Source organism: Arvicola amphibius, chromosome 6 (genome assembly GCF_903992535.2).
Source record: "Arvicola amphibius chromosome 6, mArvAmp1.2, whole genome shotgun sequence".
Taxonomy (NCBI): domain Eukaryota; kingdom Metazoa; phylum Chordata; class Mammalia; order Rodentia; family Cricetidae; genus Arvicola; species Arvicola amphibius.
Window position 1 is genome coordinate 138,066,048 of NC_052052.2, and position 26,686 is coordinate 138,092,733.

Below are 26,686 nucleotides of genomic sequence, written 5' to 3' on the forward strand. Positions count from 1 at the left end.
GTGTTATGAAGATAAATCGAGGGTTGCAATTGTAAAAGTGTAACCGGGATTCCCTAACTCTCAACTATTACCCATCTCCTGTCCTTCATTCAAGTGACCCCAATCTTTTGCTGGAAAGATCTTCACCAGCAGATGCTCTGAACTCACCGTGCTCATCTTCTGGGGAAGGCCTATTATTTTCTTTCTCTACCATATGATCTTTTGCCTTGCTGCCCACTGTTGAGATCCGACACACACTAATGATGCTCTTCCAACAACAAATGACCACTCATCCATCATGAAACAACTTCATGAAGCAGCTTCATAAAACCATGTGGGAGGAAATGGCTTCCTGCTAGTATTTCTCAAGCTGTAGCCACGCTAACTCTCAGGACTTGTATAACTTTCAACCCTGTTCCCAGTGGATACCTTTCTTGGTCCTGCCATGTTCTTTCTACTATATGCCTTGGTTTTGTCAAGACTTGTACTCATGTGTTTTCCATGTATGCTTCCAAATGAAGAGGAGGCATGACCACCTTCTAGGTCACCAAACAAGTGCTTGTTACACAGGTTGGCCGAAGGCTGACAAGGCCTCTGGCACCAAGCAGGTTAAGGATCTCCCTAAGAATGATGGGTAAGTGCCTGAGATGAGCCCATAGGACATGACTGGGTAGATACAACATTCTAAATGAAGGGAAATAACAAAACTATAATCCTAAAACCCTTTTATTTCTGATCCTGAGAAACTGATACAAAATCATGTTGTATGTTTGACCCTTTCCTTAGCAGCCTCTCTCAAGGGGCATTATGGTGTTCCCCGAAAGGGAAATATGACGCAGTTATAGCAAAGGTTGGATTCAATGTAGAATTCCACCGCTGTCATACAACTCTTTACTCCAATAACCAAGAAGAAGTTTTGGAAAATTCACCCAATATCTAGAGAAAATTGCATGTTACTTAAAAAAAAAAAACAATTCCTATCGAATTGCTAAGATGCCAAACCATATCATTTATTTATGAAAACTTCCATTTCTAGCTCATTTATTCTTCCAGTTGAAGTCTTTGTTCACAATAGGCCACTGTAGCCCACAGCCATTTTTGGACATACTCAGCCCTAACTCATGGTTTAACTTAACTCACTAATACTTTTTTTGTTTGTCTCATGCTTCTAGAGTGCCCAATTCAAGTAATGTTATTAATAAAAACACTTGGAAAAACCTTATGTGAGTAAATACTGCTTTTGCTTATGGGAAGTGCTCAATTAACTAGAATTAACCAGTTTTAAATTGCACAGTTCCCTTAACCTGATCTTGCTTTTGTAGTATGTCTGGGGATAATGAAGGTCTTATATGTCTTCTCTACTCAAATCTATTTCTACACCTGAAATAATGCCTGGAAACTAGAAAATTTTCAATAAATGTCCTCTTCCATGAACGAGATCAAAATAGATGCTTAAAGAAATTTAGTGATATCCATAATTATAAATAAACCATTTTATAAATAATGTCTAAATAATTGTTCCTATACCATGTCCACACTACTTCTGCTTGTTTATGTCAATAGGAGAATATGATCAATAAATAATCCCAGACATATACAAAGTATACTCTTGATTAGTATATTTATTTTTTTCATTTGTCTTGCTTTTGATTCTTGTCCACCAATTATATCATAATTTCTTGTTCCCATTGTGCATAGGTTTTTTTTTTTTTTTTTTTGGTTTTTCGAGACAGGGTTTCTCTGCAGCTTTTTTTTTAGAGCCTGTCCTGGAACTAGCTCTTGTAGACCAGGCTGGCCTCGAACTCACAGAGATCCGCCTGCCTCTGCCTCCCGAGTGCTGGGATTAAAGGCGTGCGCCACCACCACCCGGCTTGTGCATAGTTTTTTTTATGTAGATGCGTGTTTTGCCTGCATGTGTTTGTACAACACCTGCATGCTATGCCTGTGGAAGCCAGAAGAGGGGATTAAATCCCCTGGGACTATAGGTACAAACAAACAGCTGTGAGCCATCATGTGGGTACTGGGGACTGAAGCCACCTCCGCATGAGGAGCAGATGGTGCTCCTGAGCCCTCTTTCCAGCTCCTATCATTTGTGGTCATGTGTAGTCATAATGGGCCGATAACTCCAGAGAAGCCAGGAGGGCTTGGAAGAACCTTTATTTCCCTCCCCTGTGATAAATTCAGGATGTAGAATTGTGACCTAGGCACAGGACCGATCCAGTGTTCTCCCCTAGAATCAGGAAAGAGCATGGTAATCACTCATCCCAGTAGCGAAGGCTCTTTCAGAACACACGGCACTGCTTTGACAGCCACCGCTCATCCAGCTTCCTGAGCCTGAAGGCAGGTTGGTCTCTACCCAGTGACACCATCAGAGTCAGAAAATCCTTCCCTCTAAATCGTTTCTGTTCTTCATCACCAAGGAACTCTCAGTAGAACATGATCCTGCAAGGACTCTGAAAGCCCATCTGCATCCTGAGGCGACGACGCCATGAGAGATACAGCAGAGGATCTTTGGGATGCTGATGCTCTTGATGTCTGGGAGACAAGATAGAATAGGAAGGGAGTTTTCAGAATCCCAGGAACTGCTTTTTAACAGTAAGGACAGCTCTATCTGCCTATGCTATACACCAAACGATTTTAGTCATTTCCTTTCCTTTCTCGGCATTACAAGAACCTGGGTAAAATTGAAGTATTAAAAGAAAAAAAATCTCCCCATTTGCAATGACGTCACTAACCATTAGCTGAACTGCCCTGCCATCTATTTCTCCTTAGTTATTATTGTTTCCCCCTGTCTAAACTCTTTTCATGGCTCTTTCTCACACCTGCCCCAGATTTCATATTCCTGCCATTTGGAATCCAGTCATTAACTACCTTTTTAGTGCCAAAATATTACATATGCATGTTAAAGATGTCCTTTCTACTTACCCAACCCCAGGCTTCACTGGCTGAGGAACCTATGCCAATACCTCACTCTCTTTGAAAGTATAAGCAGCTGTGCCTTCTCTATCTCTCTCCCTTTCCAAACTCTGCTAATTCTCAACCTCCCTTACTTAGAAGTCTAGTTAACACCAGGCTGACACATCACCAGCATTGAGCAAAGAGGATGATGAGCAAGGATGCTAGGACCTAAAAAGCAGTGTGCACTGGAAAGAGCAAAAGGCAGAGCCCAAGTTATGCAAAACCAAAATGATGGGTGAGCGTCTCTCTGGAAACTCAGTGGCACACTAATATTTTCATTAGCTGCCTATAAAGGAAAGGCAAATAGTAAATGAAAGAATATGAAATCAGCTAGAAGTTGGTATGCAAAGGCCAAACATCCATTCCCCAAGTGCAGCAAGAGCAGATAGGAAGGTCTGAGTGGTACCTTCTCTCCTGAATGCTTACTATTCACATCTTAACAAAATGCCTAATATGAACCTAGGACATCAGCTGAACAACGCACCGTGACTTTCCCTGAGAAGATCTCAGTAAGGAAGCTCGTGGTGATGCCTTCACAATGGGATGCACCGGTGGAGAAGAAGGACATTCAAACTCCTAAAACCCAAGCAGACTATCCAGGAGCTGTTTATCACACCTGGTTCTAAAGGGCAGGTGTTACTTTGTTATTGCTGTGACAAAACACCATGACCAAGGTAACGTTTAAAAGAAAGCATTTAATTTGTGGTCCGTGGTTCCAGAGGGTGAGAGCCTATGACATCATAGTGGAGAGCATAGAAATAGGCCACCAGGCATGGCCCTGGAGCGGTAGCTGGGATCCTGCATCTTGAGACTGGATCATATGCCAGAGAAAGCTAACTGGGAATGGCATGGGCTTTGGAAACTTCTAGGCTGACCTGCAGTGACACACCTCTTCTAACAAGGCCACACCCTCTAATCCTTTTCAAACAGCTACTTTATGAGCCTATAGGGGCCATTCTCATTCAAGTTACCACAACAGGTTTGTACTTACCCCTTGCTCTTTTACTCTACAGGGCTCAAGTCACATTATGTATGAGATCTTCTCTTATCTAAAGTTTATTTTAGAAAACCCTTCTTCTGAACTTTCTCTCCCAGACACTGTTCTTTATCTGATAATATTTTTATTCCCTTGAGATAGCTCATATAAATAAGTATCATTGGAATTCTGCCATCACTTAAGACTTTTTTTCTTTAAAGTGTGTCTTTAAGAGGCAAGTGTGCTGATATACACTTGTAAAATGATAATTTGTGCCAATTACAACAATACCATGGGGGGAATGTATGGCTCTTCTCCTTTGTCTAAGCAATCACATCGGCAGACGGTCTGAAATGTTCTTAAAGTTGTTTAACAAGGAATGTTGTGCTCTATGCTATCTGGCAGTTTCTAAATTCACATATTTAAAATATTCTTCCTTGTTCACAGACGATAAAATTGCACATCTCATTTGCAATTGAATTTTTAGAGGCTCTCCCAAACTGGGGGAGAGATGTATCAAATGTACTTTTTCTCACTTGGCTGTGCTCCAGAACAGACATGGTAAACCCCCCTCTATTTCACTGTCTGACTAGATTGGTGCAGATGCTAAACATTTCCTGGATTTTCCCATAAAACTCTTTTTATCTTGGGGTGTTTCCACCTGGCTCTACTTTGGGTTATCGCTTTTCTCTGTTTTCCAGAATCAGGCCAACCATTACTTATGAAAATTATTACATTATATGTGCATTCTTATCTCTCTGAAACAGATCCTTAGTCCATGGACAATAATCAGAGACTGAAAGTGGGTCTTGATAGCAATGAGGTCTGCAATCATACATACATACACTGACTTTTTGCCAAAAAAAAAGCACAAAATGTCTGTTCATTTTACATTGATTGCAAGTTGATAGGACGCTATTTTGGAGATGTTTTTAAGATTATTTTAAGAAGATGTTTTTAACCTTAAGTCACATTTTCTCATTTTATTATGGTGGCTCTTAGAAATTTAAAAGTACTTCTGTGACTCATGTTATATAGTATATTTATGTTTCTTTGGACTAATTCTTGCCAATAATATGTACTTTTACCTGAAGATCCTCTTTTTCTGAATTGGACAATAATTTCTTCCCAAATAAAACATTCCCTCATCGAGGGAGAAAGGGGGCTAATGAGAACTAGCAGGTAAGCATCTCTGAAGTCTCAGGAAGTTCCTGAAACTGACAGTATTCACAAGAGCCCTCTCCCAGGTTATAAGAACAATAAACAATTGCTGGGAAGAAGAGCCTCTCCTGCTGTGCAGAGCTCCCTGCAGGAGGATCTCCAACCTGGGAAGCTGCCTGCAAGTGGTACAGGGAGCTCCAAAGATGGAACTTTCATGAGTTGTCATCCATTTTGGCCTGGGCTTTTCAGAGATGCAGGTACCTTTGATTCATCTATGTTCCTTTAAGTAATTCTCACTCATATGCCTATAAGCAACCCCAGTAAATCTGGTTCACTAAGTTGGATTTTAATGTCATTATAACACTGCTGATGCATTATCCGAGATGATGGGACATTTGTTCATGTCTTCCAGAAAAAAAAAATTTCCATCTCTGTCATTATGCCTATCTCTGTCTCCATCTCGGTCTCTTTCTCTCCTCCCCCTCCACCCCCTCTTCCCTGCTTCTCTACTACAGTGAGTCTGCACCACGTGCTCTCACGGTGATGTACTATGCTGGCCCAAGCCTAAGGCAACAGGGGCTCAGGACTCAGGTTTCACAGGACTGAAACCTCTGACATCATTTGCCAAAATAATCCTTCCCCCTTGCTTGTAAGATCAAGACAACAGCCACATGGACCTGAGAGAAGATGTGCTCTTTGACTCCAGTGTGCATTACCTTCTTCTTTAACAACAGAGTTCCAACTTCAGAACAAAACTTGTGTACCCACCCCCCCAAACCCCCCCCCCACTAATGACAATGTGTCCCAAACTCTTACTGTTATCTCTGGCCAGGTGACTAATTTCCAGCAAGAGAGCTAAGGACAGAGCAACCATGTCTAACTTCTTCTACTCAGTCTTCTTCTCTTTCAATGCTTGGAACAAGGAGATGTTATTAAGTGACTTTGGGATGTTAAGTAAAAACAGCTTAGGGCATACAAGGTCTTGATGACTGTTACGACTGCCTCGATAGCACAGCTGAATTTGCTGTCTGAAACCTAACTCCTGAGATTTATGAAACTAAAGGAGATGCTGTACAAAAGTGGCCAATGTAGGGCTAATTTACAGTACATAGTCAGTCAAGCATGGGCCTGTTGAAAGCCCTTCATCTTCTCACTGGGTAATGGACTTCCAAGGAAGTATGCACTTGTACATACCAAGCAAGGAAAGTAAGAACCGGGCTACTTCTCTTTAAGGCAAATCTGGATGATGGGATTGCAGAGTGTAGCAACCTCTAAGCTGGCAGAATTTCCCCTGAGCCTCAGGAGTTAAGCAGCACAAGCTAACCTACTGGGACATGCAGGGCCTGCTCCGTACAGGTGGGAATCCTGATGAGGCTGCTAAGTGGGACCAGCAGAGAACACATCTGTGCCAGCTCACGCTTCATTACTCCAGAACCTATTCCCTCAAAAACCTATTTGGTTATTAAATTCTGATGTCTTCCGGCTTGTTCACTGGTGAAGATAAGAGCCAAGACAGCAAGTTTTAATGACTTCTTTCTTTGAAGGTATTGAATCATCAGTGCTTAGAAGAGATGCAGCTCCCAGGCCAGAAGGAAGAGCTACAGGTATCTACAGAGAGAAGATTTGCCTCCACAGACAGTGGTAGAATGAATGATGGTCCAAGCTACCCCTCAGCCAGAGAATAAAGAACCTTTTCCCTACAAGTAAATTACTACAAGGGAATTCTAAGTATTAAAAATTATTTCTTCATTTATTTGTAAGTTCTTGCACATGTTTCTAGACTTTGTACAGAAAAATATGATTCACCTAAAGGGTAAAATTGTTATAGTCTGAAACCCAAATTAGGGTGTCAACTGAGATGTCAACTATATTAGCCTGGTGACATCCTATACACAATAGCGCCATCCTTTAAACTCCTGTCTGCACCAGAGCCAATAATCTTAGCATTCTGGCACCCCAAGGCCACTCCACCTCATCTGCCCAAAGAAGAGTGAGTTCATGCCTCTACAACGTTCACCCACAAAGCTATGTATCACCTGCACCCAATGACAGCACAGGGCCTCATCATACACACACACGCATGCACGCACGCACACACAGCCCCATGCAGAGCCTCCTCAGAAGCTGTTCAAGCATGTCTGAACGGAATGTCAGGTTCCTATTCAGGATGCCCAGGTCAGACGAGAGCAACTGTCACCAAGTGTGAGCATAACCAAGACTGAAGTCACACCTTTGGGTCCTGCTGAGGTTGGCAGCCTGAAGTTTTGTCGATGAGCTGCAAGGGTGTGATCCAGCATGTCATATCTAATAACTTTCTCTTTCGGAGTCTGATAGGCTGAGAGTTCTGGGCTGCTCATGTTAAAACCTGGATTCCCGGCACCTTCTGTAGCTTCTGTGTGTTCTTCAACTAGAACAAAACAAAGGGGTCAGAAGATCACACAATAGGAGGACAGATTCCAGTGCTAAGCAGAAAATTCCTCCCAGTAACTCTCATGCAGAAAGACTCAAGTGTATCGTCCTCAAATGTCACCAAAACAGAATTAGGTTAAAATTAACTCTTAAAAAAAAGAATAAATGATTAAAATAATTACAAATTGCACCCTGACAAGCTAGAGCAAAATTTCGCCCACAGCCATTTGTCTGTAATTAGTTAATTAATCCTTACACAAATTATGAGCAATAACTCATCAAGCAAGGCTCACCCATCAGAAATTCAGCCGACGTGGATTTCTTCTGCTTAGTTGGCTTCACAGCCTTCTGCTGAAACTTCTGGAGGGAAATTGTTAAATGAATAAATTAGCTAAAGAATGAAGATCATCATTTATGATCCACAACTAACACAGTATTTTAAATATGGAATGGCGGTTGGCATTGAAATGTCATTTAATTTACATCTCTCCTAAAGGGGTCAAACACTAATTGAACATCAGAAGTGGAAGAATTAAATAAAATAGGATAAGAAAAGTTAATACAAATGCCAAATGAAGGTCACATTAAAATACGTTGTTTTTATCATTTTTAATTAATACAAAGCGCCCTCAACAAATTAAGAACACTAGAAAACTTGCACAATTCAGTTTGCATTCATTCAGACTGTTCTAAGATACAAGCTCATTTTGGTGGGATGGAATGACTATATAGAAAACCTGTATATGGACTGGGGAGATGGCTCAGGAGATTGAGTGCTTGCCCAGCTCATGGGGGCCCGTGTTCAGATCCCTAGATGAACACATAAAGCCAAATGTGGAGCTGCATGTCTTTAAGTGCTCCTATAGTAGGATGGGAGACATAGACAGGAAAAATCCCTGAAGGGCCTGGGCTAGCTACCCTGGCATATACTGTAATGAGAAATAAGAGACCCTATCTCAAGGGGAGAGGTGAGAACCTATGTCTCTGGTGTCTACACAAATACTATGTATACATGTACCCATACAGGCACACATGAACCAGAATACATCTCTCTCTCTCTCTCTCTCTCTCTCTCTCTCTCTCTCTCTCTCTCTCTCTCTCCACACACACACACACACACACACACACATACATACACAGATACACACACACAACACCTTACCTGTGCTGCCTGTTCACTGTTGGTTGCATCCACACGTCTTTTAAACTACTAGAATACAGTTTGTGAAGTAATTATTGATTTACATATAATCCAGAATGTATATAATCCAACCTTGGTAAATTTCATTATCAGTCCAGACAGTGCAAAATTGCAAAATAACAAGAGAGTCATGTTCGATGGGAAGTCTCAAAGATTTCATGAAGTGCCATAACAGGGAAAACTAGAATTCATTATGTCTGAAAATCCCATTAATATTAGTGTGGATAATAAATGGTCAAAATGGAAATGTATAGCCAGAAATACAACTAGAGCTTCTACTTTTTTAGAAGTTCTGGATAATCCTGGGTAACTGTCAAATTAAGTTTTAAAAGAACTGCTCTAGAAATACTCAAACTCAGACAAATGATAAAACTGGAGTTAATAAGAAGTGAGTGGGCATAAAAGATGAAGTCTGTAGGAACCAGCAAAGGATGGAGAGGATGCTCCATCTCAGACATCGCATCACAAAGGAAAGGATGCTCCATCTCAGACATTGCATCACCATGGAAAGGATGCTCCATCTCAGACATTGTATCACAAAGAAAAGGGTGTTCTGAGACATAGTATCATGAGCAAAAGATGCTGCATCTCAGACAGGCTGTGACAATGCTTCTGATGGCTATATTCAGACCTGTGAGGAGTTATGTGGATGTCTAATGATCCAATTTTTAGTTAAAATTTTTACATTAAGTCTGACTTCTTTCAAAAGTATTTCTATCAGTCTTAACAGCCTCACAGAGCAATTAAATTATCAAATAGTTAACAGAAAAACATCAAAAAGGTTTTAAATTAATATGCCCTAAGTCAACTAAAACCCAAAGCCTTGTTTTCTAAGAATCTATTTTTTCAAACAAATATTTAGTGTAGGAATGTGTTATAGTTATTTCATATACTAGAAAACAAACTAAAGGGGAAAATAAATGCACTCAAAAGATATTTGGGTGGGGCAGTGGTGGCATACACCTTTAATTACAGCATTCAGGAGGCAGAGGCAGGTGGATCTCTGAGTTCAAGGCCAGCCTGGTCTACAAGAGCTAGTTCAAGGATAGCCAGAACTATTACACAGAGAAACTCTATCTTGAAAAAAAACCAAAAACAAAAATATTTGGAAGTAGATCCTGTGGACACAGTCTTACAATCCCAGCACTTAGGAGCAAGCCATTTGCAGACAGGTTTTGCAGTGTATACCTGCAATCCCAACCCTCAGGAAGTTAAGACATGGGGATATCAATTTGAGACCAAATTGATCTAGTTAGTTCCAGACAAGCCCGGGACACCTCGTGAGACCCTGTGCAAATCATCTTCAAAAGCCATCAACAGCTCTATCAGTGGGACTTTAAAGAAAGTGCAGGGCAAGTCTTACCTAAAGTTCAGTGGTTTTTACTGTTTGCTTTTTCTCTCAGTTTAAGAATTCTGAATTCCTCAGGGCCAGAGAGATGGCTCTGCAGTTAAGAACACAGTCTGCTCTTCCAAAGAACCCAAGTCCAGCTCCCCACATCCTTGTCAGATGGCTTATAACCTCCTGGCACTTCTGTTTTGGGAAATCCTATGCTCTAGACAACTTGGGCACCCACCATCCACCCACACGTATACACATGATTAAAAATAAAGAGTAAATCTTGTGAAAACAATTCTGAATTCCTAATGTTTCATATTTACATCTAGAGAGTATACTGTGCATTGGGCACTATGACTCTGTTTAGAAGAAAAATAGCATCCAGAGATGGAATCTGGTATAGACCGTAAAAATTGCTTAGGTGAATAACTGTAGCTGTACATCAGTTAACCCAGGCTGGGACGGGCAAGTTTGCTCAGCAGGAAAAGGCACCGGCCGTGCAAGCCTGGTGACTTGAGTATAATCCCAGGGACACACATAAAGGGGAAAAAAGAGAACTGACTCCACAAAGTTGCTATATCACACACACACACACACACACACACACACACACACACTAATATATATATATATATATATAAAATATATATAATATATATAACAATAATACAAAAATAACATATATAGATTACAATTACAATAAGCTACACAATTGGCATAGTTTCTGATTTAATTTTAAGCGTTAGACCATATTCATTAAAAACTAGGTAAACTCCTGGAAGCACGTAGTTCACAACGCGTCCTGACATTTCGTTAGGAACAAGGCTGAAGTGTGATTTTTTTTTCACAGCCTTCATCCGAGATAGCAGCAGGTACTAGATTTCTTGACATGGTTCAGTAGATTTGGCACTCCAGTCCTTTCCAATTGAGTTAAGCGTGCTTTTAAATAGATGGATGTGGCCCTATGGATAGACCTCATTTCCGTCCTAAGAACTTCAAATGAAATTACACACTTGCTCGCTAATGTTAGAAAGGGCTCCAAGAGATTCTGTCAAGTTCACGTGTTTTAAAGGGACTTGTGTCGGGTTGTACACCCCTCCCAGACGGGTCCCCCGAGAGGGTTACCGAGTGACATTTTGTATTCCTTGACCTCTTAGCTGCTAACACATGTTCAAGAGGAAATGAGGAGTGATTTCCGACTTCTCCCCACCAATTTCCTCACTTTCCTCTCCTTTACACGTGGGCACCTTTAAGCGGTGTAAATTGCACTTGCCCCCACCCCTTGCTCATTCAGACCTCTCTCCTGGTGAGATTTTTATCTCTTCGCTTCATAGAATATGATCCTTCTCTTTACACCATCATCCCATTCATTACCACTAAGGAAACGCTATTGTTTGCAATAAATTCATTTAAACTTGTTACATAATCTCTAATGTGTTTCGGGACTCAAATAAAGGAGTAAAATATAGTTACATTTTACCATCTTTCTGCTTCTCCGATATCAATCAAGCTTTGAAGACTTTGCTTTGAAACGAAGTCATCTAGATAGCTGAGCTACATCTCCAACAGCTATGTCCTAGGCTGGTTTCCCTCCTCTGAATTTCTATTTAATTGATACCTAAATACAAAGTTACTTTCTACATCTACAAAATGAGCACTTTCTCATCTAGCATTTTAACACATTTTATTGAGGTGTGAAAAGATAACATGAGATCAGTCCTCTTAAATGTTTAGGGGGGCATACAATGGTGTTACATGCAATGATGGTGTTGCATACTGTGAGATAGCCCATATGAACAACGTCACACAGATCTCCAGAACCTACTCAACCTTGTAACACATTTGTGTCATGTATATTCTTAAGTGGAGATGAACCGATTACTCTTTCATTTTAACTCTGAGTACCGTACATACTATGGAAGAAAACAGTGATTTTCCATCTGTACAAAGTAAGAAAAAAACACCTGAAATTTTGGAAAACTGACAGTGTTTGAGAGCGGGACAGTTTCCCATGAGACTTTCCTTTTCACTACAAAGGACCAAATATGTTTTGATGCCCGCACTCTCAACTGGAAAGGAAATCGCTGATGGAGTAAGCCAACGTGAGCAACAGCACATTCGTTTATAACCAGTGACAGCCCAGATCCGTAAGTCTGCAAAAGAATGTGATTGTTGTCGGAAGGAATCGGATCCCCAGAGCTGCTGTTCAGCTCTGCTTGTATTCAGCTGTGCCTGTGGACTGCGGGGAGGTCCTTTGAAGGCTGGTGGGCACCGACCAGCCAGAGAGAGAATGCTGCATACTGTACGGATCATCGCTCAGTTCAGGGCAGTCACATCGCATCTGCGATCAGCCAGCGTGCTCTATGAAACCGTCAGTCCTCATTTGTGTCTGGCTGTTTTCTGTCCAGCGGTAAACAAGGCCAGCTCAAGTTGCCTCCCTACCCTCATCCACAGAGGCAGATCCCGCAGTCAGATGGAGTCGGAGACCTCAGAACTTGACTTGCCTCTTGCGGACAACTCTTCTAGGGCACACTGGGTAGTCACAAAGGAAAGCCACTTCTGGATGACAGGGTCCTCGGTTCCTTTTCAAAAAATGCACGCCTTTGATTCCTACAGAAGCTGGCATGGCACGTCTCTTCCGCAAAATGAAATTGGGTTTTTCCTAGTAGAACAATTGGTTTTTTTCAACAGACAAGCTCAGCAGATTCCAAGCTCAGCAGATTCATCTGGTTGGGAGTGGGGGTGGAGAGGAGGGTGATCATTTCCTTGTTTCACTGCTCCAGGGCTTCGCATGAATCGGGCAAAAAAGACTTGGATAGAGGCACTATCAATCTGGTCCAACTCCAGGAAGCTAACCATGCTGAATTGCTCCAGGGCAAAAAGGAGAAAGACAGAGAGGAGCAGGTACATTGGTTTCTGGTCTCACCCACCTTGGCCTTTTACAACACATCAGAGCCAGAGCATAGTTAGGCAGGACCTTCCCTCGGTAAATAAAAGGGGGGGGGGGGATACACTGAAAGGGCCTTCCCTGGCAAGTGGCATGGAGGTGCGATTTAACAGGGTCACTGCATTGAATCCCCCTAGCCAGCTGGCCTGTCCCTGTTTAGACTGTCCTCCATGAACCCGGTTTTGTTCTCCCAGTCTATTACTTTGTCAAGTTAAAGACAAACAGCCACAGTGAAAAGCTTGCAATTTGCACCTGTCTGCTCTGAGCAGTCTGTGTCAGATCACGTGGGGAACAACACACGTGCTGCTAATGAGAATAACACGGGGGAGGGGCTATAGGGTGTGGGGGAGGGGCGCATAGGGTTTGGATCCCTTTATAGGGGCTTCTCTATTTTCTTGTATCAAAGCCCCTTATTTAAGTTAATATAAGTGTTTTAAAGTGACATTATGCATTTTTAAAGGACATGCTTAAATGTCATATAACTTAGAACTGAATCAAGGAGTAGCCTGTGTTGCCTCAGATGAGATAAAATTCTAATGCTGAATTACTTCCAAGTTATCAGTCTTTTTAAAGACTTACAGAGATACTTAGGAAATTAGCAAGGAAATAACACAAATTTAAATTTTTTAAACTTGTTTCAAGAGCAGAATTAATTTTGGAAATACTGTCAAATGTCTAAATGTAAACCCTGGGTACTCCACTTAAGGTGCCTTTGGAAACGTGGTTTACTGACACCAAAACAAAATGCAAGTATTTGACTCCAGACTTTGGTCTAGGTAGAGGTCACTGTATTTATCCAACTCACTGTGAAGTCTGAGGAATATGAATTCTCCACCTTTGCAAAAATGTCAGCAAGTAGCATTCTCACTTCTCAAAGTTCTGTTTCCCTTCCAGTCTGATTTTTTTCAAGAGCTGTATCTGTAAATTACCACCTGTTTTGGAAGAGTTTAAATTAAGTTCACTAAGAAAAAAAAATAGATTGGGAGCATAGCTTATCAACACTTCTCCAAACTTTATCTGTTCAGAAGCGCCATCATCTTTGGCATTAGAATTCTTTGGCACATTCCTGAAGGGGTCCTAAAATCTAGGAAACTACAAACAAAGCATAGGAGACCCCTCGAAAGACCCACGCTTCCTGTGGATTCGCCGAGGCCCCTCGTTGCACTTCCTGATGAAATAATAACGGATATGACAGAGGGTTAAATGAAGCTGAGGTGGTAGCAAATGTGTGTCACCAGGAAGGGGCGTAATTGAATAGAGTCCTTGGCTGGCATCTTGCCTGACAGATGACGTTCCAGCTCGCTAGGCGATGACCCTTCCGTGCAACTTTAGGAGCTGCGCCAGCCATGGCTGAGCCTGCTTAGGTCAAAGGGCTGAGCCATGTGTAATTCAGAGCAGAAGAGGTCCCACGTTCACTCCACAGAAACAATTACACTACTTATTTCACTCCTGCCCCGGCCCCAAAACTCTCCAGCCTCCCAGCTTCGGAGCAGTCAATCTAATTCTGCCCCTGGGCGATAAGCCACATGAAAATATGTGGCGCTGTGTTTATAAATCTAATCAAAAATAGAAACACTGGACAGGCGCAGTGAGGTCCTCGTATGGATCATGGGAATCCTGAAATTCTGAAGGCGCTTTTGTTTAACTTCTATAGACTCTTTGCGACCATGCTCTTTGGCCCACTTGTTAATCACCCCCTTTACTCACGAGCGCTACAAAGGACGCCGGAGTTCTGCTCGGTCCCGTACTTTCCGTGCATGGATATTATGAGAAAAAAAAATGAGCTGAAAAGGCTGCTTTTAAAGGAAACTATCAAAAGGGGGGGGGGGCTACTGTTAACATCAATCTCACCTCTCTATCCGTGCTGTCTGCTCTCTGCCGCTGGCGATGCGCAGATTCAAATCGAGTTCCTGGAAAAAAGAAAAATAATATGTCAGAATAAATTGGCCTGCTCAGAAGAATCATGAAGAAATTTGGGGTTGCGGGGCTCTGATGCCCCTTAATAGTCCGAGAATTCCAAGTATGTAGTCAACCGAGTCTAATCTGGTGTCCTATTGTGGATGTTTCTTTCTTCGTCAGACTCCTAAAGAAAACTTTGGACCTGTGAATATTCAGAAAATATTTAACAATCCCTAAGAAAAAGACCCAGACCTAATTCAGAGAACCACAGTTTCATATCTCTGGTCCAAAAGGTGAAAACTTCACACACTTCACTAAATATCCAGAGTCAGCTCGCTGTGTATACCTTAGGGTGCTGGATTGTTTATCTTATAAAAAATGATCCAGTTTTGCAGCTACCAGTAGATAGATAAAATCTGATAAAGTCAAGAATAAACATGTGTACTTTGAGCCAGGAAGATTAAATTGTGCAAATGTCCAGCAAAGAGACAGAATATAAATTTTTATGAGGGGAAATGGGTTTTTTTTTAACACTCTTAAACCTCTTTGGAGTCATGCAACAGTTAGCAACTTCAAGCTCCTCTATTTGATGTTACTTCACTTGACAAAGTATTGCACTCTAATGGTCTGGAGTACAAACAATTATAAAAATGGGAAATTTTAAAAATAAATAATGGCCTCAACATTTATGAAATTGTTATGAACTTCAGCAAAGACATCTTTTAACCTTAGAGTTTGTCCTCTGAAATGGCCATCACTGTCTACACTGAAACAAATTACACGATCTATGATTGGTGCTAATAACATGTCTTACTCAGAGCTGTTGTTTAATAGGTTCGAAATCACGTCCCAGAGTGTGTGAGAGCTCTTAATACCTATCAGTGTTGACAAAATTGAAGGACCTTCATCATTCTATAGCTCATGCTAAGACTGTTACTTTTTATGTAGTTAACCTAGAAGATTAAGAGATTATACTAAATGATCTTTGCCTAAAATAAGTGAGATGTGTTTAAATGAACAACATCAAAGTAGAGAAAATTTAGAAATTTTGCAGAAGTTAATTTGTCATACCCCCACCATAACTGGGGAGTAATTCACTGCCACAGATTTTTGCAGACGCGTTGTGAAATTTGAATCAATGTATTTTATGTCTTTGAATTTGGTCTTAATGCTTGTCCTTTGAAATGTTTTTAACTTGCAAAGCTGCAGAATTCATTGTCTTCGTAAACACACTTTGCAGACATGTAATTGGAAGTGGACCATATTTATGTCACCTCTGTTAATGACAATAGAATGCTCGGAAACCATTGACTAAAGCAGATCACCTTCCTTTTCCTGTAGGTCACTTTCCTCCCCTTCCTACACAAATATCCAAGGTATCGCGTCAACACATTAGGAGTAGAACTGTTTAATAAAAATCACTCATCAAATTTATAGCTGAATCTGAAACGTGGCTTGATAGAGACAAGCATCATATCATTTAAAGCAGCAATCATTAAAGGGAAGACAAAACACCTTTTCCCTCTCATGAGCAATGGGTGTGGCCCCAAGCTTCTCCCTCCTGGGGGATTTCAGGAAGCTTGGGTCAGGTCATTTGCAAGAAAGCATCTCAGTTCCCAAATTTCTGTGAAGTAGGATTTGGGGAATGTAGTCAGATCCCTCACAATTCAGGGGAAAACATTGCCTTAGGACTGATGAAGAGCCAACTGTCCTCCTTGACTCTAAGGGAAAACAGTAAATGCACAGCTTGACTTGAGGACATAAAAAGATGTTGACCAGAGAGCAGCTCTGATGGAAATCGTAGAGCCCGAAAGTGTGTCCCTGGAGCTTGATCAGAAGGCCTTCCAAGTAGAGAAAGGACAACAGTCACTGACTGAAAGTTGGGAAAGGGCCTTCAACTGCTAAGAGTTCTGGAAAATCAAATGGCTGAACAGAGAGCCTGAGTTCTAGAAGGAAAAAGAAGGGAGGTGAAGAGGAAGGACTCAATGTCCTCTGGAAGGGGATGCACTCAACTTTGAAAAACATTGGAGATGGGGTGGAGAGCTTGCATAGTCCGCAAAGGGGAAGTAGAAGGGGCAGGAGTGAAGAGAGGATGCTGGGAATGAGTGACAGGTTGGTAGGACAGTGCATAGGACTTGTCAGTCAATGAGTCACCGATGAATACACAGTCACCACACCTCCCACAAAGTCTGGCTGCTGAATCATCACCTAAATAAGGAGCCACTCAGAGAAAGGTTGCATTTGCTAATTCATCTAGAAAATCAGCTTTATCCAAACTACCTCTGCGTTGCAAAACATAAAAAAAAAAAAAAAAAAAAAAAAAAAAAAAAAAAAAAAAAAAAAAAAAAAAAAAATCTGTAATTTACAGGACAAAAACCACCTTTAGTTTGAACACTTTGGGGAAACCCTCCCCTCAGTAACGAGCGAGCCTGTTACGTAATGCGCACTGTTGTTAAAGATTCAAAGTGGTGTGTGTGTGTGTGTGTGTGTGTGTGTGTGTGTGTGTTGGAAATCATGTTTCTCTCGTAGGTGGTTGCAAACCTGACTAGCAGATTCATGGCAGTGGCCCTGAGAGGCAAGTCGCCTGTGCACTGCACCCTACAAAGCCTGGGTTGAATAATCACAGCTGATGTGGAGAGTCACTTTCTTCTTGGTTTGAAAAGTGAGTGTCCAAATGACTTTCGCTGGAATTTGGGCATGGCCAGAGCTCTGCCGGCTGGCTTGCTGCTTTCAGAGGGGGATGAGCATTGCTGTCTCTGTCACTCCACTGCCTTTCTCTTCTCAAGCAGACCAACAAGGACAAAGATGGAGTTAGACAGAGGTCACACACCAGGCGCTGCCTGCAAACCTGTTTTCTTTAACACTGCCCAGTAGTTTTGTTTGTTTGTTTTTGTCTTTTTAAAATATTGAGTCCTTGTTTGAAAATAAGATTACAGCTAAAAATCCCAGTTTCTGGTTCCTCTGGCAATATGCAAAGATTGCCCATATGGAGTCAACATTTGTGGCTGGCAGTGATGGGCTTGGGGGTGGGCATAGTGTATGAGCAATATACTCCAGGCTGACCGTCCCTTCCATCCCTGTTGCTGAGCACACACTGAAGCACGTTACCTTTAGTGTTGTGCTTATTGCTATATCCTGAGAGCTTAGGGCAGAGACAGGAAAGTACCAGGGGCTTAATACATAGTTAATATAAATGAAATGTTCTATGGGTAGATAGGTCCCTTCAAAGAGTGGCTTTAAGACAATAGCACATGCACCAAGCTGTCATAAGACATATACCATTTACATAGAGGTAGGAAAAATAAATTCTCTAGATCCCTAGGCAGAGAGAGTGCTCACGAATTATTTAATGCTGTATCTGGCACTAAATGTAGACCACAAGTCAGGCAAAATACAAGCAAATAAACCCAGCACATTCTACACATTTATCTTCTTTTCTGGACCCCATGAGCATCGGATATGAACGTTCTGGTGAAGGATGAGATTAGGCCTGGTGCACATGATAATGTACTTCTCGACGTTCATTCTGCCCAGGAGTTTTCTGCCACCTAAATAAACATTAAGGAGTAAGTGAAAAGAACCATATAGAACATACCTTGGAAGGGCATGAAGACATGATCGATCGCTCTCCACAGAACTGATAAGCCCACGTCACAGAACTGAGGCCACAAAGTGATCAGTTGACAAGATCTAGAGATGACTGGGTGCCTACAAGGAGCAATGGCACCTGCCTTTACCAGGCATATGCACAGACCCCTTATAAACCAGGAAGAAGAAAACAGCTAAAAACCTACTATGCAGTTTCTAAATCCTGAATGCAACAGCCATGATTTGGGTCAGTATCTCTCCAAAACCCCTGAGTTGGAGGCTTGGCTCTCTAATTTGACACGAACAGGGAGCAGGAAGTGGTAAGACATTGAGGAGATGGAGTCCCATGGAAACTAGGTAGCTGAATGCTTGGCCGAAAATATCAACACACTTTCTGGAGGGAGGGAGAAAAAAGAGAAGGAAAGAAGGAAGGAAGGAAGGAAGGAAGGAAGGAAGGAAGGAAGGAAGGAAGGAAGGAAGGAAGGAAAGATAGCAAGAGTGAGTGAGTGTCTGAGCTCAGCTGGTAAAAGCACGTGCCACACGAGTCTGATGACCTAAGTCTGATCACTAGAATCACATGGTGGAAGGAAAAAAACCCACCTTCAAAGGTTGTTTTCTGCCCCCCCACATGTACATTGTGGAACACAGATGCCTACACCTACACACACACACACACACACACACACTCCATCACCATCACCACCTTCATCATCATTATCATCAATACAATTTACCTTTTTAATTTGGAAAACAAATTGATATTTTCATGTCAGTAGCCACATATGACAGGGAAGTCAAGTTGAACAGGTGCAACAACTTATTAAAATTAAAACAAGCCAGACAATAATACACGCACACATGCACACGCACACACACACGCACACACACACACACACACACACACACAAAGAATAAATAGCCTTCAAGGAAAACACTCGGAATAAAATCCTATTTGTTACGGTGTGTTGGCTAAGATGTCCCATTTTCAACAAACATTTACAAGACAAAGACAGAAAAATAAGTGTGACCTATATCTAGAGAGTAAACTGTCAATAGCAATTATCCCTGAGCCAAGCCGGTAAAGTTTTCTTTACCAAAACCACCAGCTTGTCGATTATAATCACGGACAATGGAGGAAACCAGGCTTGAAAATTACAAAGAAAATATAAGAAGAGAATTTAAAGTGTAATTATAAAGAAAAACATACCTTTGAAACTCAGAGTCCCACCCCACCCCACCTCACCCTGAAAAAAAAAAAGATGCTTTTTAAAGACTATATGGAAAAAAAATAACCATAAGAGGGAAAGTACCTGAATTTTAGGAGAAAATTTGTATGACCTTGATAGTCTTTTCACGATCAGATACAACACCAAAATAACCATCCAAAGAAAATGAGAAGATAATAAGTTGACTTTTCCAATTTAGAAAGTTTCATCCTTAAAAGATATTCATATCATGCTAATTTTCTATTGCAACATATCATCAGAAAACAGCCTGAAGCACTAACTTTCTGAATCTGTAAGGCAACCCAATGGTTTCTCTTATGAGTGTTGCTGTGGTCACAGGGTCTCTTGATGACAATCAGACACTGACTAAGACACTCATAAAAAATAAACACTAATTTCTCCAGTTTCCATCAAATAAATTAATATAGCCATCAATAAAATAGAACAAAAGAGTTAATTCATATCTATTCTCCAAGATTTATCCACCCCAGTCTGTAACTGATAAAGGAGGATGTATTTAATCTCTTTTGGTTTTTGTGTCACATGTTGGTTAGGTCCATTATTGTAATTAATTCATATATATATATACATATATATATATAATTGATATCATATTCATACATTACATTGCAATAATAAAAATGAATAAAATTAGAATATCTTATGTTTTAAAATGTATCATACACTGTTTCCTCTTCTTTGTGGCTGTGTGTATATGTCCACTTGTGTGTAGTGTAATGTGGACCCACACAAGACACAGTATGCCATTGGAGGTCATCAGAGAACAGCCAGCCTTGGGCTATGTCCTTACCTTCTACCTTGCATGAGATAACATCTCTTCGTTGTTGGTAACTGTATAAGCCAGCCTAGCCTGTCTACGGCCTGGCAGGTGTACATTTTCCTGCTGGATTTATGTGGGCTCTGGAAATCTGCATTCAAATCCTCTGGTGCGTGTGACAAACGGCTACTTTGAGTCATCTCTCCCCAGCCTTATGCCATTTTTTATAATTTTGCCACTCACGTGTCACAAGTTCAAAGAGTTCCCCAAAAGAGGAGGTACATACCCTGGTACCTATAAATGAGCCTTTTTTTTGGGGGGGGGGAATCTTCACAAATGCTGAAACCAAAAAAAAAAAAAAAGGTCATTAAGATGCATTTAATTGAATACATTTTCTTTATAGAAAACAGAAACTTGAAGACAGAGACAGACATGCACACTGCAAAAATGTCAGTGTATAGGAAAGGGTTGGCTGAGGACATGCTCCTGTAAGCCAACAATTGGTGATGAACGCTAAAGACAGGAACAGAGGCCATTGTCCCTCACAGCCCTTAAAGGGAACCAATCTAGCTGACACCTCAATTTAAGACTTCTAGGCTCCTGTTCATCCTACTGGGTGAGAAAAGAAAATGTTAGGCTCACTGAACTGTGAACCCCGTGAGCTACAATAGCAGCCTACCTGTAAGATACCCCTACGGGCAGGGTGCATACCTTTAATCCCAGCACCCAGGAGGCAGAGACAGGTGGATTTTCTTTTTCTTTTCTTTTCTTTTTTTTTTTTTGTCTGGAAAAACCAAATTAGATGATAGATAGATATACAGACAGACAGGCATAAAGATGATAAAAATAAAAAAGAATATACCTACTGGTGCAATATGGGAGTAACCAACCCTGATATGCAATATGGGAGTAACCAACCCTGATACTGTTAATGTGAACCCATGATTACATAGGTTAAAGGACCTAGGGTGAAATATATTACTACTATTCTTCTAAATGAACATATCAGTAAAATGACTTCTAATGGCATACTGCTATACCCATAGACCAAGATATCAAAATTCTCAATGAGGAAGCTTCTTCTGGCAGTAGATAACAATTAATAGAGACCCATAACTGAACAAATGTGCAGACAGTGAGACTTTGGAGCCCTTGGCCCTAAATGGGATGTCTATCTCTCCTTTCCTGGGATCTGTGTGGAAGAGGAGAAGGGAAGACTGTAAGACCAGAGGAGGTAGACAATTCCAAATGAAGAACATCTTGCCGACACAACAGGGATGGTGACTGTATAAACTCAGAGACTGTGGTGGCACAAGCAAGGCCTGCACAAATCCAAGTCAGACAAATCTCAGGACAGAGAAGACATCAACACAAATTTCCACCTTTCACCAAGAAACCATTTTGTAGTTGCTACCTGCAGATACATTTTCTTGAGTGGAAAGAAGAAGGGTGTATTAATCACATTCCAGAGCAAGCCCATAGCCAGGAGGAGTTAGGCAACACAAGATGGACTATGTGTATGCATGTGGTGAGTATGCATGCGTGTGATTGAGTGTGTGTGTGTGTGTGTGTGTGCAGTCTTTTTGTTTTGGTTTGCATTTGGATTTGTCTTGTTTTTTAAGGTGGGTAGAGGAGGAGATGGAGAAGAAAAAAAGAGAATACGATTAAAGTATATTATATGAGAAACCTTCTTTCAAAAATTAATCGCAGACTTCTGATCTCCAGAACCATTGTAAAAGCAGCATTGATGCTTTTGCACTTTCAGGGATGGGAGGCAGACATGCTGTATCTCAGGAAGTGATACCAAGAGGATGGAGAAAAGCAGCCAGTGTGTTCTAAAATGGTCCAGTGTTAGGAAAAGACCGCATGGAACATACAAGTTCCAAAGTAGACTATTTTAAAGCTAACTGCTTGAAGACCTTTGTAACATGTTCTAAGAAAAACTGGACCCTGTATATATGTATGGGAAAATGGTGCTTATTCTCAATGTTCATTTTATTGTTGTTGTTTTGTGCGGGTTTTTTTGTTTGTTTATTGATGTTTTGAGATAAGGTTTTACTATATAGCCTGGGCTTCTTTGGAACTTATTATCCTCCTGCCTCAGCCTTTTGAGGGCTAGAATAACAGGCATGCTCTCCCAGTTGACGGCTAAGAAGGATAAGCAGGGAATGGGAGAGCATAGTGAGCTCTGATTTTGCTTGTGCACTCTGCCATCTTACAGGGACTGCTCCCTCCCCTCTCACCTCCCCATGGCTACATTCTTATTCTCTTTCCTCACCCAATGCTTGCTCAACTGTATTTCATTTTCCATAAATTTATCAAGTTCTCTCATCTACACTTCCTTGTTTCACATCATACATGCTTTTTTAAAAATAAAATTCTTAGTAGTAGCCTTTTAATAAAAATTCAAGAGAGAAAAATAAAAGTAGGATCTTGAAACCAAAAATTTAAAAAAAGGTTTATAAGTGATTTCTGACATCTAATCTAACTGTACTACTCACCTTCGCTCCATACAGGGAAGCAAAGAGTCTCCCAGAGTGAGCTCCACACAGCCCAACTTCTCCTGCTTCTTCCTTCTTCCCCATCTAGATGTGCTGTGGCCCATAGCTGCCCTAAGAAGCAGTAAGCCCTGACTGAATGGGGGACTGACAGGCCGTGAATAAAAACCCGTACCTGCTTTATCTAAGCAAGCATTTCACTCTTGGTTCCCTAGCACCAGAAACAAGAAAACCCCAACCAGCATTTCTGAGGTGGTACCATCAGGGGAGAACAGATCGCCTTTGGCAAGCACATGGCTTTCGAAAACACACCTGTTTCTTTGTTATTGATGGTGTGATTAATCGATCCCTGGAATCTGATTGAAAACATTGGGACATAAATCATGCCATATGAGTGGTCCCGGAAGCATCCCTGCTAGTAATTCAAAGCATATTTCAACTGCCCCTGGCATGCATTTCTGGATTAGTGTCACGAAGCGGTTCACGAGAAGCAATGGGGGCTATTTGTTTATATGGTCACATTTCTCCCCTTCATTTTACTTCATATTCAACTTGACACCAGCCATACATAGCAGGACACACGCCAGTGTGGGCTGTCAGCCCTTTGCCAAGTATCTGAGAGTGGCATTGGCTGGTTCACTAGTGAAGGGAGAACAGTGTCCCAGAGTGATATTTTTTAAGGAACATCATTACCTCACCAGTGTACCCATGAGCTGAACTTTTGTCTAAGTGGAAATGTTCCTCATCATCAAACCTGGGGCTGGGGCTGGGGCTGGGACAGTCTTGTTTTTATTTCCAAGGCCCATACTTACTTGGGCACGCTTAGCATGATGAATGACAGTGTTCTCTGTCTCATTTTCTAGGACTAGGAGAAAAATAAGGAGAACATAAACACTTGCATTAGCAAAGAGAAAGCCACCATGATGATGCCAAGGAGTTACAAAAAGACTTGTTAAAAACTGACCAAAGCCTAAAGCCCTCTAAAGATTAAACTGAAGCAGGAAAAGATAAAGAAGACACTACACTTCTTGAACGTTACACATTAATATATGGTGATTGCATGGTGGTTGCCTAGGGAGTATCGCTTTCCTCTGACTTTATTTGTGGCTAACCCTCACCATAACACACTGGACAAGCTGTGTTCTCTCCATGTTCCAGATGAGAACAGCAAAGCAACCAAGGGATGGGTGGAACACACAACCACAAGACTTTGTTAGGTGTCATGATTCAGTTTCATTCTGTTGGTAGGTATTGATTTAGTTAAATAACTGGTGACAGTCCCTTAGCATTTGGTAATTCTCTAACTGGTCCACAATGAAGAATCTACTTGTCCATTGAAACCAAAGAACTTGAGGGGCCTGTATTTGATAGTTAATATAATCACTGTGTTTGTGAGCAAAAGCCATCCTCCCCCATGCTGTTAGTCTGGATGTATGGAATACATACATTCTTGCAAAACCATTTTCACTATGCAAAATGGAGCAGCAAAAATAGCAGGACTTGTGGGGGAAAAAATGAGATCAGGGCAGAGCCCTCTAGAACATTATCCCTGACTCTAAGGGAAAAGAGAGAAATCTAACAGATAATAACACAGTTTCATGCTTGTTGAACAGCTAAGAATTGTATAACTCCTTCAATAAATACAGTACGTCGTTTGAAAAACTAGATGTGGGCTGCGGATGTGGGAGCTGGGGTGGCTGCCCGTGGGGACTGTCGTGAATTGTTGGGATATAGTTATCTGACTTTAGACAAGCAGTTCTGCAGCACTTGTCCCTCTGTCCTCAGCGTCGCGGTCACACCACTGTATGACATCACAAAAGAGCTTTCTGCACATGGTAGGGTGCTAGAGCAGCACCGGTATCTCAACCCACAATTAAACAATCTTCAGCAGTCTTGATTCCGGAAGGATGTTTCTCACCTAGGGTCCTTCAGGGTCCACATGTGTCATATCATAGATATTTGTTTTATAAAACCTAAGACTGTGTTCCAGCTTGTAGCTGCCTTCTTCAGCAGGCATCAGGAGAACTGAGGGAAATGCTCTGATTGCTTTTTATGACTTTTCCCGTAAGTGGAAGGATTTTGAAACTGTAGTGACGTTTAAAAGCTCTCTGTGAGGACTGCTGGAACAGGAAGGAGTCGCTTCTAAGGGAATGGGTTGTTTGTCTTTATGGTCTATAAGGAAAGACCATGTTTTCCTGTTGCAGATTTTAGTTGGTGCTTTGAATCAAGATACTAGAACTTACTGAAAAACGTTAAATCATTGCTCTATTTCCTTGTGTGTAGAAAAGTCCATGCATCCAGACTAGCAGGCAGTGGAAGATGATACAAGTGAGCGAATGTCGGAAACACATGTCTGCAGGTACTGTTGTGTCTATTTGGTTTGCTCTGAAGAAAAATATACATAAACAGAACTGAAAAAATGTATTTACTCAAATGATTTCCAAATTTATCATTTACACGGGAACAAAACAGTTTTCAAGATAACTATACAAAAACTGGCGATAAGGTCACTGGCATGCATATTGTGAAATTCTGCCATGCTATCTTGCAGGAGATAGTGAACGCATTATTAGGACTTCTTTAGAGAGAGAATAGCCTGGAGAGTCATATAATTGCATCATGCCACAGGTGAGGTGTGAAGTACTGGGTCTGAGTTTTGGTGAGGAAGCTCCTGACTCATGAATTGCAGAGGTGATTAAATGCCACGAGACAGTTTTTTGTTGTTTTTGCTTTGATGCTGCTCAATGACACAAAGTCATTTCTATGAAGAATGAAGTTTTCAACCAAATATAGTGCCTTTCTTTTCTTCAGTTACTCATCAGAAAAAAAAATAGTGTTTATCTTCTAAAAATTTCATAAACTAAAACCGGTTATGCCTTGGTTACTCTTGAGTAAGGACTACATGGGAATGGTTTTCCCACACTAACTATGAACATTTTAACGAAACATGAAACTAGGCTAGAGTGGCAAAGGCCTGTAATCCAGTTTTCTTGGGAGGCTGAGGCTAGCTGATACTGAGGCCAAGTTTTGCTTGGGCTACAGTGAATTCACAGCCACTCAGAGTAAATTAACAAGATTCTGTCTCAAAATGAGAAAAAAACTAAAGACATAGCTCAGTGGTTGAGTGAATTTCTAGTATATACAAGGCCTCCAGTTTAAATCTCCATACAAGGGAGAGTGGAGAGCTAGATATGGAAACACAAACCTACAACATATCAAGGCATGTGAGCATTTCCTATATCCATAAGAAGCTTCAGTTGGGGTGATTCAGATTTGCAGAGAAAAGACAAAGAGGATCTTATTTACCTAGATATGTTCTTGACTCCTCCCTTGCTCACACACTCCAACTTCTCTCCCCTCTCTCTCTCTCTCTCTCTCTCTCTCTCTCTCTCTCTCTCTCTCTCTCTCTTTCTCACTATCTCAGTGAAACTGCCGCGCACCGTGCCCCCGTGTCTGTGTTCTGTGTGCTGGCACCCAGTTCGCGAGATTCAGTCAAGGGGCTGGAGGTTAAAATACATAGACACACACACAGACAGAGAGACAACGACATGACACGGGTCATCCTTGAATTCCCCAAGAATGCCCCTTTATTGTGTTCAGGGGCAGATTATATAGAGATAGCCATGCCCCAGCCAAACCCACCAGAAACCACTCTCCTGCCATCAGGAACTCCTGAAGGTCTCGTGCTCAGAGCAGCTGTAGGCACTCAGATCAGGGGATTACAAGAAAT

The 26,686-nt window shown here is 41.4% G+C and overlaps 1 protein-coding gene across 1 annotated transcript in view; it reads right to left on the minus strand.

Annotated features, from left to right (window-relative positions):
- The window catches only part of LOC119817122, a gene marked incomplete at its 5' end in the record, with an annotated part of 282,482 nt that extends 274,630 nt beyond the window's left edge, over positions 1–7,852 (minus strand). The window contains 2 exons of the mRNA XM_038334317.2: positions 7,305–7,481; positions 7,777–7,852. Coding sequence (XP_038190245.2) covers positions 7,305–7,481; positions 7,777–7,852 — 253 coding nt within the window. The remainder of the gene's footprint in view (positions 1–7,304; positions 7,482–7,776) is intronic.
- Between the last annotated feature and the right edge of the window lie 18,834 nt (positions 7,853–26,686).